The 15,607-nt window shown below is 41.9% G+C and overlaps 2 protein-coding genes across 3 annotated transcripts; one reads left to right on the plus strand and one right to left on the minus strand.

Annotated features, from left to right (window-relative positions):
* Positions 1 to 4,397: 4,397 nt before the first annotated feature.
* On the plus strand, positions 4,398 to 8,942 carry tmem14a (transmembrane protein 14A). 2 transcript variants are annotated; one of them, XM_088934218.1, is made up of 5 exons: positions 4,398 to 4,432; positions 5,394 to 5,549; positions 5,808 to 5,909; positions 7,908 to 7,995; positions 8,418 to 8,942. In XM_088934218.1, the coding sequence occupies exons 2-5, from the start codon at positions 5,474 to 5,476 to the stop codon at positions 8,455 to 8,457; spliced, it is 306 nt and encodes a 101-aa protein (XP_088790344.1). In that variant the 5' UTR covers positions 4,398 to 4,432; positions 5,394 to 5,473; the 3' UTR covers positions 8,458 to 8,942. The 2 variants fall into 2 exon arrangements, with proteins under 2 accessions (XP_088790344.1, XP_088790343.1); XM_088934217.1 differs by having other exon boundaries at positions 4,399 to 4,458.
* A 675-nt stretch (positions 8,943 to 9,617) lies between these two features.
* Positions 9,618 to 14,550, minus strand: LOC148820266 (glutathione S-transferase 3-like). The gene is made up of 7 exons (XM_088933754.1): positions 14,443 to 14,550; positions 14,165 to 14,274; positions 12,938 to 12,989; positions 12,158 to 12,290; positions 11,008 to 11,149; positions 10,595 to 10,720; positions 9,618 to 9,832 (listed from the first exon to the last, which is right to left on the minus strand). The coding sequence occupies exons 2-7, from the start codon at positions 14,249 to 14,251 to the stop codon at positions 9,710 to 9,712; spliced, it is 663 nt and encodes a 220-aa protein (XP_088789880.1). The 5' UTR covers positions 14,252 to 14,274; positions 14,443 to 14,550; the 3' UTR covers positions 9,618 to 9,709.
* Positions 14,551 to 15,607: the final 1,057 nt, after the last annotated feature.

The raw sequence follows: 15,607 nt of genomic DNA on the forward strand, positions 1-15,607 counted from the left end.
TTTCAGCTCCACTCACTGAAATATTAATGCAATACAGAAGTTATAAGGAACTGTCTATCCTAAACATTTTTTTTCTGAGCAAAGTTGGCTTCTGTTATGTTTAACATTTTTTCATAATTTTACTACAATTTGCAATGCAAGTGCAGACAGCACTTCTGTGTTTCTTTGGTTTTCATTAGTTGTGCTTTTGAGACCAAGTTAGTTTGACTGAAAAACATGGTTAGAACAGGAAAACAGTTAATGTGAAATATTATGCATGGACCCTTTTGGCATGGTCATCTTGAAATATCTTCCTTATGAAGTCATGAATTGGGATGAGGAGTGTAACATTTAGAACATGCTACTGGGAAGAATGGATTGGTTTCTTCACAACCAAAGTAATCTCCCAGATCTGTGATCTTAGTTTTTCATGGAAGGTGAATTTCCTTTTGCTTCTGCACTGCAGGTTCCTCCAGTAAATGGATTTTGTATAAAAAGCTTAGAAAAGGGTGTTGAAATTTGTAGACTGGGAAGTATTTTAAGGACAGAGCAGTGGCACTGTGGCTAAGGATCTGCGTCTGTGGCTGGAAGGTTGCCGGTTCAAATTCTGCGGCCGGCAGGTGAATCCTACTCCGTTAGGCTCCTGAGCAAGGCCCTTAACCCCAACTGCTCCAGGGGTGCTGTATAAATGGCTGACCCTGCACTCTGACCCCAGGCTTCTCTCTCCCTGTTTGTGTGTCTGTGTGTCTCATGAAGAGCAAGCTGAGGTTTGCGAAAAGAAATTCCTAATGCAAGATATTGTATATAAAGTGATCTTAAAAGCTCAAGGAATAGCCTTCGGAATGGCTGAAGGTTGATCTGCAAGAAGTAGGCCTCGTGGATTTGGACTCTGGGCCATGGCACTAGCGGACTGTGGTTTGCTTTGGGGGGGTTGGCCTCCCGGGTGCTCGCAGGCTTGGGGTGCTGTTGGGGAGGGATGTGCCCGTCCTCCAGCCAGCCCTGAACTTCCGGGACAGAACGGTGGTGCCTGTGAGGTGTTAAAAGGCCAGTGGCTCAGTGTCTGTGTGTTGTTTCTTGTTTCTTTACCGATTACAGTAGTTTCTGTAATCCAGTACCTGGAGTTTAGAATTGTTTTTATTACACTGCTCTGTCATAATTCCTCTTGTTGGCTGAAAGACTTTTTCTTGTTTCTGAGTTTGAGTTTTCTCGTCTGTTAAATTTATTCCAGTCTCTTTGTGGTAAGGTCTAAAATGTATAAAATTAAACCAATGTTTAACATTTTGAATCAATTACGCATTTCTGCCTCTAGATATGACTAGCATCGTTTTTAAAGGGCTAAAATTTCTTGGCCTCGCAAATTGATTAACTGGGTTTTATTGCTCATGTATTAATGCCTGAACTGGAGACTTAAGAAATTACTGCGGAAGTACAAGAACAAAGTAGAGAAAAAAAAACTTCTGCGAACATCTTAACCATTTCACTGTTCGTAGACTATTGGGGAGACCTGTTTGTGTGTGTTGTTAATGGACGAGAGTCATTACTCACTTAAGTGATCAGATGTTTAAAAGTATAGCTTCACACTTGTTTAATCCATCACCTTAAGATGAACTTTTCACTAACCTTGCATCTGTCTTAAAGACCGTTCTTGATTGTAAAAATAATGCTGTTAAGCTAATGGCTCAGAAGACTTGTGAAAAGCCCCTCGGCCCCAGTCTCCTTCTGTAAGCACCTCTGTATCTTGAATGCCCGGAGTCCATCCTTCACCAGAAAGTCACCTGAGATGAGACACCTTGACATAAAGGATTTCAGTGAGTCAATGAAACAACATCTGAAAAAAGTCCTTTGTATTCACAACAAGTCAAATGCATTTATATGACGCTCTTAAAGATGAGCGTCTATTTTATCCAAAGCATGCACAGGGCCACAGTGAAAAAGCATCCAGTCAAGTGAGCAAATCTGGTTATTTGAGCTGTACTAAACAGGTTTTTATCTGATTTACCTACAGGTCACATTTTAGTGGCAGCAAGAATTGGAATTGGAATCTCTCCAGTCCTTAGTTCCTATAGATCATGGAAAAGAGAGGTTTTACATGGGTTTCATTAGCACCGTCATTTGCTCTTGTTAATGGTAGAGGCTTCAGAATTCGTTTTAAAGGTCACTAAAACCTTTGTTACCTTTCTCCAGTAGCAATAAATGGCACTCTTGTGTGTATACAAACCGATCCAGGAATCTTTATGCTTTTTCTAATCCTGGAATAAATTGCTGTTCTCAACAGCCTGTCAAACAGAGGGGTCAAATATGGTCATTATAAATACAGTACTTCATTCTCTGTTCCTGAGAAAATGCAGATTAAAATTTACACAGGAAAAATTTAAATACCCTTAAAATTTAAGTGCCCTTTTCCTTAATTAAGTTATTAATTTCCTTATTTTAAATCAGACTTCCAGAATCAGCAGATCTGTGCAGCCCTGCCAGGTCATGCTGATTTTAAACCACATCCACTTTCGCCATCCCCCTCCTGCCTCTGTTTCATGCCATCATGACTTAGTGACGTTTATTTGTGTTTTCTCAAACTTGGCATTACCATACTTCACCACATGCTGTGCTTATTAGACATGCACTGTGAGGAATCTGCATAATAAAATTTAAATTATAATTTGGGATCGTATTCATTTTACTCCCTTAGGTTTTCTCATAGTAGCATATCTCAAAGGCCCTTTTTGATCAGTAAAAATATTTTATTAGAACACAAACCTATTTCCCAAGCATTCCTCTGTAAAGCTAGGCAGTAGTTGCATAGATTGCTTTTTAAATTAATTTTTTGTGAGTTTTACACCATTTCCATTGCTGTTGTCGGAGGCCTTCATTGTCTTCATTGTATTATTCTGAAATGCACTCGGGCCAGGTTCTTAGGAGCCTGATTCAAAAGAACAGGCTGTGTCAGTGTCCGGACTGAGCTTGAGAAGCATGGGGTTGACTTCCATAGCTTTCCCTGGTCTGAACAACCCCTACATCTCAATCCTGAAAATCAGTGCATGAACACTCTTCCACAATTCCACTATTCCTGCTCATCGCAGCCTCGGTAAACATGATCCTGTGAGAACAAGGGCATGGTACTGCTCTACAAAAATGTCAGTGTCCAGTGGATACAGGGCATGAGCTGTTCAAGCCATCTTGCTGTTCAGTGTGAAAACATCTTGCTTTCCGAATATTCTGGCCAGTGAGTCTAGCTACACAGTGCCTGCTACGGTCCTGAAATACTACAACTGCAGTATATTTAATGAACGATTTCGTTTGAAAATATTTGAAATTACCATGTTGTGCAGGAACGGGGTGATCTGCCCTTGAAAAATCCAGGTTCTTAAACTTGGCTGTCCGTCCCGTTTCTTGTCAATGGATTAAAGTTTGAAAAACCGCATAAGGTTTTCTCAGTATGTCCGGCTGCAGACTATATTGACACTGGATGAATTATATATCTTGGTACGTGGTGTGCTCTGATCTTCAGAAACTGGTGCTGCTTTATAAGCCTATCCTTGCCATACTTGTGTAATGGACAAATGTAAATTAAAGTCATATTAAAATCAATGTTTTTTTGATCATTATTGCATTAATCTATTACTTTCCTTATGTCATAGGCCATTTTGTTCTGTAATACAGCTATGTAATATTTCATGATGCTGACTGGAATCGACAGTACCAATTCAACTGTGTTTTGAAAAATTCTAAATAAAATAATTTTAAGTAACATGAATTCCATCACTGCTGAATTGCGTTTTTTTTAATCACTAAAGAGTGGAATATGACGCTCGAAAGCTAGTGTCTTTCCGCCGTTTATAATAAACTGCCTCAGTTATGCAGTACAGTATTTTACATCTTTAATCGGTTGGCGACTCAAAACAGTCCGCGCTCTGGGTTTGCAAATGTATACGAGTTGCATACTCTAATAATACTCTCACCCCTCTTTTGGTAAAAAAAAAGTCATTGCAACTACAGCACGTTACAGAAGTTGCGGGGCAGGTTTCTAGCGTGTGGTACATCCCTATACGACACGCAAAACGACCAATTTTCATAGCTCGCAAACTTGTAATTTGGCACCACCCCATATTTGTATCAAGCACCGATCTTTGTTGTTGATTTATATATATATATCCTAAAGTCAAACTACTTCACACAGCACAGATTTGGACCCCGGTACTCCCAGTATACTGGGGTAGCAGACAGCCTTCAGACACACACAACATGGCGCAGAAACAGGTCCACCTTCCGTTTCTTAAAAACCCTGCTGCTGTCCTCAACACGACCAAATTTTTTATTTTTTTTTCCCGGAAAAAAAGTCGTTATAGTGGGCAGTGCACCTTTAGGGGGGAAAAATTAGATGCATTTACAGACAAATTAAAAAAAATGAGGTTACATCACAAAGGTTAAAGGGCGAACAGCCGATTGTGCTCGACAGGTACAGGGCGCTCTGCGTTTGTGTGGGTCCGTCTCGTCCGCTTTCTTTTCTTTGCGTCTTTGTTAGCTGCTTAGTTTGTATATTTTTTCTGAGACTTTGTAAATGACCCTTTTTCACGTGAAATTGATGTGCCGTTTAGTTAGGTTTTACAGCCCGGCGGGCTCCAGGCCAGATCTAGACTTTTTTTTTAGCTCGGGTCTGTAGCGCTGACCCCAGCGTACATATCTGGTCAGTAATAACGACTTGATTTATACACATCGTCATGCAGATATCCCACTGTCTGCCGGTTTAAAGTCCATACCGCTGGGCTGTTTACCTAATTCAAGGCATGAGAATAAACTTCGTATCACGTAAATACAGCTGGATCTGGCTTCGGAGTCAGACTCAACCCGTTTTAAGCTACCGCGGTCATATTTTGAAAAGTTGACCAAATTTGGGTTGCTGTGTGGGTATATGGTAACTTGAAAACCCCCCCAAAAAAAAACACCGATGAAAATTTATTTTGGGTTGACGTGTTTTAAAGAAGCGATAACTGCAGTGGGTAGCAAAGGCGTGCACGCGAATAGATTGGCCTCCGATTTGTGAGAACAGCGCAACGACACGGAGCGACACAAGATGGCGCTCTTTCCAAAATAAACGAACATGAAGGTGACTTGTCCCGATTAGTCTGGAACAAGCTGCCCATCCGTGTTACTGCAGCTGCTGCCCTGGCCCCTCTCAGCAAGAGCCTTGGATCAGTCAGCTACTAGATAAACAAAGGGAATAGATGGGCTGCGTGGTCTTTCTTACATTCATGGAAGTCCTGTTCTTCCCTTTAAAACACACAATAAATGCACTTATCAGTTTTGTTTTGGTCCAGTTATTGGTGATATATCCCTCACTAGGAGTGACGTGACTTGGTCAAATTGCCCTTCAGACTGTACCTCTCTAAGTAAACCCCTCTGTGACTTTCTACGTAAAGGAACACGGTAGCTGAGATTTCAGGCTTGAAGGCCCCTGCACATCAGCCTGCTGTCCTGTCCTTGCTGTTCCAGCGCAGTCATGCCAGTGGACTGGATTGGGTTTGGCTATGCGGCGGCGGTGGCTCTGGGGGGCTTCATGGGGTACAAGCGGAAAGGTACGTGCCTCCGTTCTCGTTACTGTTGGAGGCTTCAAAATGTATTTTAAAGGTCACCAAAACCTTGTAGTGCAGAAAGGTACCAGCCACTCTTGTGCGGACACAAACCGATCCAGTAACTGTAAATTGATACGTCTTTCTGGGGTGGATTTGTATAGACAGCTTGATAGGTGGCTCCAAGTTTGAAATAAAAATTGCTGTAAAATATTGTCCTTCTGTGGCACGAGTTCTAGCCTTTTGCTTTGTGTGCTCCTGCAGGCAGTGTGATGTCACTGATTGCTGGTCTGCTCTTCGGCTCCCTGTCTGCCTTTGGGGCCTATCGGCTGTCGATCGACCCAAGAGACGTGAAGGTTTCCCTTGGTGAGTATGGTGGGCATCTGCCCCAGCACCAGAGAGGGCTGGCGGTCCGGGAGACGGCTGGGCGGGCTGGCCACACGAAAAGGAAGGAGGATGTTCCGGGCTGACAGTACTGAGGCCGACAGTAACCACTTAAAGACGAGAAGGTTCTGTGTGATTTTGCAGGTGATGGGAAATTTCGAAATGGAGAACGGGCACTCTGGGGGGCGGCACGGTGGTGCAGTGGTGCTGCGTCCCGAGGTTCGGTTCTGGGCCTGGGCTGTCTGTGTGGTTCCTCCACATGCTCTGATTTCCTATATGCTGGGAGGTTAACTGGCTGTTGGGAAACTGGCCCCGGTGTGAGCGTGTCTGTGTGCGTCCTGCAGTGGACTGGTGTCCTGACCAGGGTGTACCCTGCCTTGCGCCCGTTGCTTTGCAGGGAAAGGCTCTGGCTCCCCCGCGACCCTGAATTGAAAGAAGCGGTTAGAAAGGGATGGATTGAAGAAGGTGTTGGTCATTTTAAGCCCCTAGACTACTTAGGAGTCTCCCTGTGTAATAGTTGTGTACATCTTACCTCAGTGGCAGCAAGGCCTGTAAAGGGCCTCGTCTTGAAACACTTCTGCGGCAACAGCCATCAGTCTTGGATCAGTGAAGCAGTGCGTTTCCCTTATCTGTCTCTTCCATTGCTTTCACAGAGCCCCACTTAGCTGAGACACCCCTGCTAGTGTTGTAGCGCGCTGGGTCCTGAACAGGGGGAGGGCCAGTTCTTTGCTCGGAAATGAAATTCACTCTCTTTGCAGTTTTTCAGTTCCGTGATACATGTGCAGTATGGAATAACTCTCTGATGTAGCTGTCTTTCTGTGCAACACAAAGATAGGAAGGTTGTGTTGCAAGATAGCAGGGCAGCTCCTTGAGCAGAGTTTGCAAGCATTTGTTGACATTTAGAGTATGTTGAGACTCGCTGGTAGTATCTCCTCTCACGTTCTGCGTGAAGAATATTGACTCGTGCTTTCAAACAGCAGACGTTTTAGTGACTGTCAGTGTAGACTTGCCAGAATGAGTAATTCTTTCATCCCATTCTTGATAAAAGCACTCAATATATGAGCTCACAATAAATGAGTTATGGTTTATGGGCATGTGCATGTACAGTACAATCAGTGGATTATGTGCAAAATTGCAGGGGTAATTTGTCATTATTTGTTTTCACTATAACAAACAAAATTATTGTTGAGCATGTAACTGAAGGTTGATGACTACACTTCAGTGTGTAGCAATGTATATGCAATTATATATGATATAGTAATATATTCATATTAAGAATTTTGCTATGACAAAACATGCAAATATAAACATATTATATGAAATATGAACCTGTTTTTGCTGTAAGAAGCTTTGATGAGCATCCTACTGTTACCTTAATTATTAGAGGTTTTATTAAAGAAAACTGTTCCATGTATTGTTTAGTAAGCTTTGTCTACCTTAACTACTGTACAACATAAACATCATTTAACACATGGTAAGTGGTCTGTTACGTTAACTAGGTTTAAGGGGTCAGTAATTAACATAAAGAGATATACTGTTGTCATTTTAATGCTTTTGTACAACACAGACTTTAGTTTGAAAATTATTGTGACTTTTCTGAGATTGGGGAACCAGAAGGTGAGATTTACATGTAATCTTATTGATTTTCGATTGTTAAATTTTCACTTCATGAACAGTTCTCATGGAACTAAATACCATCTTGGGGTGCGTGTACATCACATCAGAACAGTGTGCTCACAGCCTGGGCTCCCATCAAGCCCACATGGCGATCAAGGTGAGCTCAGGCTGCAGGCCCATCTCTTGCTCTTCAGGGGCCTGTGCTGGCTGCACTAGGCTGCTCTGGAGAGACTGCATGCTTGAAGCTTAAAGCAACATGACATCTGTTCCACAGCACTTACGTCCAAGACCTGAGTGAAGCAGAAATTCAGGTATAATTTCTTAAAGAAATCCACACATAACATGTTCTTCTGTTTCTTGCAGTGGCTTCATTAGTTCTGTCTGTTGTGATGGGAATGAGGTACAAGAAATCTGGAAAACTAATGCCTGCTGGAATTATGACTGGATTAAGGTAACAGCACCTGTAGTTTTGTTGACTACATTTGTACACAGGCAGCCTGCATTTCACCAGTGGGCTCATATTGTTCTGGAAAACTGAGCAGTTGTAAATGTGTCATTTAGTTTATGAAATATAGGCCATTAAAACACAAACACAAATCCTGCCCACCAGTACAATAATCCAGTAAAATTCCCTCATCATCATTATTTTATTAGTCCTGAATGTCTGAACCAATTTCCCTGAATTTTTAAAATAACAGGGCAGTGAAACTGTCTCAACACTGAAAGTTTAAATGCAACATACTGGGTTTTGTGTAGTGTGTCTTTTAATACCTAACTGGAAGACCAGGGATGACTTTGTGTGAGAGTGGATATGAATGTATATTTTCTACCCGCCTCCGGAGAATAAACTCCACAGCTTCACTTTCCTTTCAGCGTCCTGATGGTGCTGCGAGTCGTCTTGCTTCTGCTGTAGGTTCACAGCACAGGGCTGAGCGCCACGGGCCCATGCAGTGTCCGCTGTGGAGCTCAGCTCACACAGAGCACTGCGCGCTGGCTGTGCTTGAAAACCAGGACCAGATGGCTGTCGTGACGTGTTTACTTTGAGATATAATGAGCTTAATCAATCTTTAATTAAGATTGAAGAATTAAAATGAATAGCATTATGATGGAGATGATAAAGACTCAATGATTGAATAATTTAGAATCATTCTAAAGAAATGTATTTTTTCAGTGTTTGCCATATAGTAATCAATATAATTCCACAAACATTATCTGTTGAAAAGCAGAATTATAGGACCTTTTATTGCAACAAAATAAAAGTAAAAATATTACTGAGTTACAAAACTGTATAGCTGTAACATTTGTATTAAGTGCTATTTTACTATGTAAATCAACTTGAATTACCACTTAAGTGTTGTTTAAAATGTTGTACATTCCAAATAAAGTCAAATGCTCATATTATTTTGTTATTTAGCTTTGTGAGGCACTTAAAAAATAAAATCTTTTTTGAAAAAACTTGCCTTTGAAAGAAGGCTTAAAGAATAGATTTTGTTTTGCAATTGCTGAGATTGTAAAGCAATATCTGAAGTGAAGAAATATATACTTTAAAATACTGCTTATTTCTCACAACTAAGGCTGTCTACAACATCCCGTTTCAGTCAATAAATGCGCCAGTGATCTGGCATGTGTGAGTCTTCTGGAGCACTGTATGTAACGTATCTAGCTCGACAACTAGAGATCAATCACAGAACCGCTGCTGAAGCCAGGCTGAGTTGTATATGAAGGCAAAACACTGATAAGTGAGAAACAGCTCTGGCCTTGTTTCATTATTATCAGATCTGTAGTGGTTTTAACTAGGAACCACACACAGCCAAAGTTTAAAGATCAAAAAGTTCCATCTACCCATCCATCCATTCTTCAATTCAAGATCAGGGGGATCTGGAGTTTATCCCAACAAGCAACAGCCTTAAGGCAGGATACACCCTGGAGAGTGTACCAGTCCAACACAGGGCACTCACACACACCAAGGCCCCAGAAACTGAACCCAGAGTCCCAGAACCACGAGGCAGCAATGCTGATCACTACGCCACCATGCTACCCTCAGCAAAAACTTGTTAAAAATAAAAACAACAATTTCTTCCAAATGTTCTGTTTAATAAAACTCATTCTCACAAGAATAATTGCATTTAGTGGATGGCCTACATACTGGGGTAGCAGTTGAATTTTCAGAAATTCAGAACTTTTAGCACAGTTTTTACATAGTTTTCATCAGGCTGTGGCTTCCTCTGACTGTTAGGCTGCAGGAACTTGTGGATCGCTGGCACACTTTCAATTCTGGTCTGAAAAGCCTGAAAGAGAGATCAGAGCATCTCAATGTGGTTTTATGCTGGAATTAAGAACACTTCAGATCCGAAGAAACAAACTCAAGTCACAGAATCCAAGAAAGCCACACAGACTGTCACTAGCCCAACCTTTCATGTTTGCGTATATAAAGTGTTTCAGAGGAAGCAGAACTACAGTGTAAGAAAAGAGTGAAAACCAAAAACACTCGAGACTTCCACAGGGGTTCTCGCGTCTTCAGACATGATTTCTTATGTGATGGATTTTGTGGCTAAAATGAGACCTGCTGCCTGTTTTGAACCCTATTTCTATGCCCCTATTCAATTGTTTCTCTGGTTTTTACATTTGTGACTAACATCGTCAATGTTACGTTCAATGTTGAAACATCTCTCTTCAGACGCATTAAGATTTTTTTCCAACGGTAAGGGAATATAAACCTTTTTTAACGACACAACGACTGCTGTTAAAGATGGAATTAAGTTCCGTGATTTAATTTTTCTATTTTTTAGCACTGTCTCTCAACCATTCTGATATCATTTGGCATTTCCGAACTACTTCTATTCAATGTTTACGTGCCTGAAATCCCCCACCCCATCTCAGTACGAACACAATACCGCTTAGGAAGAAATATCCTGACATGTAATCATCCTGTCAGCACTCGCACTGATAGCACAGGAATTATATCCGATTAAAATCAGAGTCGGGGAAAACAGTCTTTATATTACAGTAAAGTCACTTTTAGAAATAAAAAGACAAGCAAAGTTCATTACCTGCAGATGCGGGAAGTTGGAGAGGACTGAAGGGAATTTTTCTTCCAACATCAAAATAGCTTCAAGCAAGTGAACATCAGCACAGCTTAGCTGATTGCCAACCAGATAGTCAGATTCAGCCAGAGCCTGCAAAGAAGACAATAATGACTATTCCCTGTAAATGCCAATATACAGTACACCCTGTAAATACCACCAGGTTTTATCTAGATACATTTTCTTTTTACAGTTTTCTGGCTGGCTTTTCTGTTAGAACAATTTCTTCTAATTATACGTACTGTAACTGTTCTCAAAAAGACACCTGCCAATAGCGTTAGTATTTACTGTACATTGACAGGCCAGAACGGTGAGGCATAGGTCTCTGCCTTGTCCTTAAAGCAGAAGTACTCCACACTTGCTGTACACAGAAAAAGCACCTTCTCATAGACAGGAAGATAGCGCTCTGTCGCCTTGCTACAGATGGCCTCCAGGTCACTCTGCTTTTGTGCTTCAGGTAGGAAAGGATGGTTCACTATCATTTCCATCAGGTCTCTCAGTCCTTCGGCATACATGTCAATCCTGTAATCGGACCAGATGTTTTAACGCCCATAAGAGTGGGATTCTGTCACACTGCACACACAGGAAAAGGAAGGGAATCTAATGATTTGGGTCAGGGCTTTGTAATCAGAGGTCCCCACAAAGGGAAACATTTCACCCCAACATTAGCTGAAGGTAAAATTCTCTCTTACATAACAGATTTACTCTCTAAATCCAGACAACTCGTGCAAATAGGATCTTATTAAGCATTACATTTTTATAGTGCATCAATGGCCCTAGATTTTCTGCATCAAAATAGGTGTAACCTCTGAGTAACCCTTCAAAACTTAGCCTGCCCATTCTATTCCTAGACAGCATGTTTGAGTGTTGAGAGTTATGAACCAAGATTAGTTTCAAATCTTTATCACTACATAAACGTGTGCTTCTAAATTGAGGACACACTTACATTCATGGGCACAGATAGACTGGCATCCTGTCTCACCTTGCGCTGTGTCTCCAAGGTTTTGCTCCAACGTGCTCAATAATAGCAAGGATATGCATTGGAGAACCTTTGTTAAACACCCCTGCCAACCCTGGTCCTGGACAGCACCAATCCACTAGGTTTTATAGATGACCATTAAATTGCTCATTTCTAAAAGCTTGGAAAACGTGTGACTGAATATGGATGATTTGTTCAATTCTATCATTTACAGATCATTTGGAACAAACACAAATTCTTAACCCTCAAGGTCCCAAACCTTTGACTGAGACTGACCTTTTACTGGTTCGGGGCTTTCCGGAACCTCAGAAGCCCCTGCTCTGTAGGGTGCCTTTATTCTGCTTGTCTCAAGGGTATCATTATCTAAAAAAAGGATGTTCGCCTACCAAAACACTCCTGGTGAGAGTAATAAAAACACAACTCCAATCTGTCATTCTTACAATAACGTGCCTGACTCCAGAATGACCTCCAAGCACAGTTTGTAAACCACATCGAAGCAGTGAAGGAAACACACCTGAAAAAGACAACTCAATCTAAAAAGAAGGTCTTACATGACTCTCTCTTTCAGGTCTTTCCCGTACAGATTGTGCTTGGCAGATATATAGTTCATGATGGCTTTGCTCTGCACAAGCTTCATTCCATCCATTTCTACCATGGGAACCTGCTCAAACATCAGAGATCCATCTGGCACAAAGACAATGGAGCACATGGTTAACTAAATCACTCATTAAAAACCATGAACAGCAACTCGGTTTCTTAACTTTTATTTCAGTAGTTTAAATTCTAATGAATGCAACGGACAACAGATTTTTTTTTTGGAAGAGTGTATTAAAATTTGGCATAACTTTTTATGCCAAGAAAATGGCAGCGTCACCATAAGGTCAATTCTGACAAAAATCCCTAATTTCCGAGGAATGAGTCAGGGAGCGGCTCCAAGGGTGCAGACGGAATTAGTCCTTCGTACACCTGATCCACCTATTTGAAAATTCGAACATGTCTCCTGTGTTTATTTCTTTATTCTGTTTATTATTTTCTCCTACGGGACTCCAACTGCCTAAACTGTGGAGCCTGTATATTAAGCAGAGAAATTTCCCTACCTGAATACTGCAAAAATGAAATTCCACCCATTTTCAACTACAGAGCTGCCTACTGCTCACCAACGACCAATTGATTTAGCATGTTTTGAAGATCCCTCTTTGGCACAGATTCAATATTGCTCAGATAAGGCTAAATAGTGAAATAATTAAAAGATGGAAAATTAGAGTCGGGTTCTCAAATATGAGGAACCTACCCTAATTGTCCCTAACAGTTCTGCAATAGTTTCGACATACCTTGCAGCAGCTTCTCATATTGCTCTCTGGTCTTTAAATGTACCTCTTCAAACTGTGGAAGGTGGTTCGTTAAAGGCAGGGTCCGGTGACATCGCATGGAATGAAGAAATAAATCATCACAAGGGAATCCCAGTCCAAAAACACACTGATAGGTTAACTGGCTTCCCGGGAAAACTGGCCATACTGTGTATGTACTGCAGTGGACCTGGTGCCTGTTTCCTGTCAGGATAGGTGTTTCAACAGAAAACAACCTACAGCTGCATTTAACAACTCCGGAGAGCCTGTCGCGTTAATCCCCATCTCCCCCCTCTGGCTAAACCGGGTAGAAAATTGATGGATCGGTGGAGAGTACAAGCATTTTAATTATACGTAGTATAATACATCTAGTATATCTGTTTAAAAATATTTTGGGGATTGCATCCTGAAATTGCGCAAGTAACACAGCCGCGACTAGAGTACCCTCGATATTTAAATAATCACCAATGACGGGACAGCCAACACATTAAAACAACTTTCAGTATATAAAACAAAATCGTACGCAGTCATGAACAAACAGAAAACAAGCAGAACAGACCTTTGTGAGTTGCTCACCAAGCGCTCATGTTTGTGTGAGTTGGGGAAGATTTATTGTAAACTGTAATGTTGAGAATGTGCGACCTTCTGCCCGATTAAAAACACGCTGTATTACATCCCAGCCGGCTCGCTTTTAAAATCATTTTGCACGGACACGCTGCTGTTCCTAATCGCTCGTCCTGATCATTCTTGACGATCTTTGAACTGTTTGCGAAATCTAAACTGATAGCAGGACCGATGGAGCCTAAACTGACATGCGAACTAATCATAGCATATACAGTATATAGTTTATTATACCTGCATTTCATTTTTTCAGTTTTGGATTTGTTTTCGTTTGTATTTTAATTTTCGCTTCCTTTTTGTGTTTTGGTGTTAGTAGTTTGTTGTCTTTTTTGTTCACACTGTAAAGGGAACTAAGCAGTTTTCTTCACCTGTAGACGCATTTCTGGTCGAAGGGGCTAAAGCTGTGAATAAAGTTACTAGTGAAACGTCAACAATAACTTGCGTTTTTATATACAGTATGCAACTATTTATAATAATGTATAGCAATCATAACACAAACTTGCGCCAGTGTCAATATTGCACTATTACAAAATCATCGTTCTCCCCAAAAATCTAATTAACTAAAAAGCCTGTTTAATAAATGTTTCTTACCTCCACGCCAGCAACTGCTAACAGCCACCTAATGGATTCCATTTTCCCTCTTCCATCGAAATAATACAGCTTTACTTTCTCTGTCATACTGCCGCTATGCGTGGTTTCCCCTGAAATTAGACAGCAAAACACCTCACACTTTACGAGAACGATTTACAGTTACATTTAACAGCAAGTGAGGACGCGCGCACTTTCATTACAGGTAACGTTATCGGAAAATAATGAAATAACTTTATCTTTCGAATGGATTGCATTCCTTCTAAATAAACCAGACTTACCGAACTTCACGACGCAAAAACAGAAAATGTGGCCAAAGTGCCTTTTCACAGATGCAACTCCGCTCGTGCCCCGCACTGGCGTCACGGGAGCTGCGGCGTTATGCAAGCGCGCGCGGCACAGCCCCGAGGACACTACCCAATAAGCGCTCCCTACATTTGCATAGAGCCGCGCGGGCTGCTGGGTTCCTGGAACAGCCCGTAAAAACATGAAGAAAAATCAGGCATAACCGGGCAATTTTGGAAACAGAAATGATAGTGTCACCGAGAGACACGTGTAGACAAAAAGAAGGAAAAGATTTTAAAAAAAAAGAAAGAGACACACAGGCCTCACTTTACTCACCCTAGACCCATTGCAATAGTAATGCCCGGTGTTTATATACCAAGGAGACACACCCTACGTTCTCGGATGTGAGGGCGATCTGGCTGCGACATCTGTCACCCCATTGATCGCTAGGGTCGATTCGGCTGATCTGGCTGGCTAGGCGGGTGTCCCCTCCCTCCCTCACGGCTCCATGTGCGTCCCTCCCGAAGCCCTGCGCTCGGTGGAAGAGGACCGGCGTCCCGGTGGAAGAGAATCGTTCCGCGGTTCAAGGGTTTACGAGTAGCTGCGCTCCCCTGCTAGCACCTCCAAACAAGCTCAAGGCCCATTTGTAGGAGAGACGTAGGGAAGTCGAGCTGCGAGACTTCACGACACATCCAAGTGAGGCACTGCACGTGGCAGCCTGCCTTCGTTTTTAGGGTGGGGGGAAAAAAAGAAATGCGCCATTTTTTTCCCCACCACGAAGGACCATTCTGCTGGTCAGTAAGTTGCAACCAGTAAGTTGGGAAAAAAAAAAAGAAAGTAGTGCAACTCCGTGGGGGGAGCTGCGTCAGCATGCGTAGTCTGCGTAGTAAGAGGTCTGTTCCATGCTGAAGAGAAGAGAAAAAACACGTTTCGGCTGTAAAGCCGTAATAAAAATTGTCACGACACCTGAAGAAGGCTTCACAGACGAAACGTTGTGTTTTCTCTCTGGTCTTTTCAGCATGGAATAAACCTATCGTTCCTTCGCAGTAATAGGACTAAGTCCTCTGCGGTTGTATCTTAACCTGCTGCTGTAACGTGTCAGAAACTGAAATTCATGGACTGGTGCCATATAACACTGCAAACAAACTATAACAAACTGAA

This window comes from Atractosteus spatula, chromosome 15 (genome assembly GCF_055471065.1).
Source record: "Atractosteus spatula isolate fAtrSpa1 chromosome 15, fAtrSpa1.hap1, whole genome shotgun sequence".
Lineage (NCBI taxonomy): Eukaryota > Metazoa > Chordata > Actinopteri > Semionotiformes > Lepisosteidae > Atractosteus > Atractosteus spatula.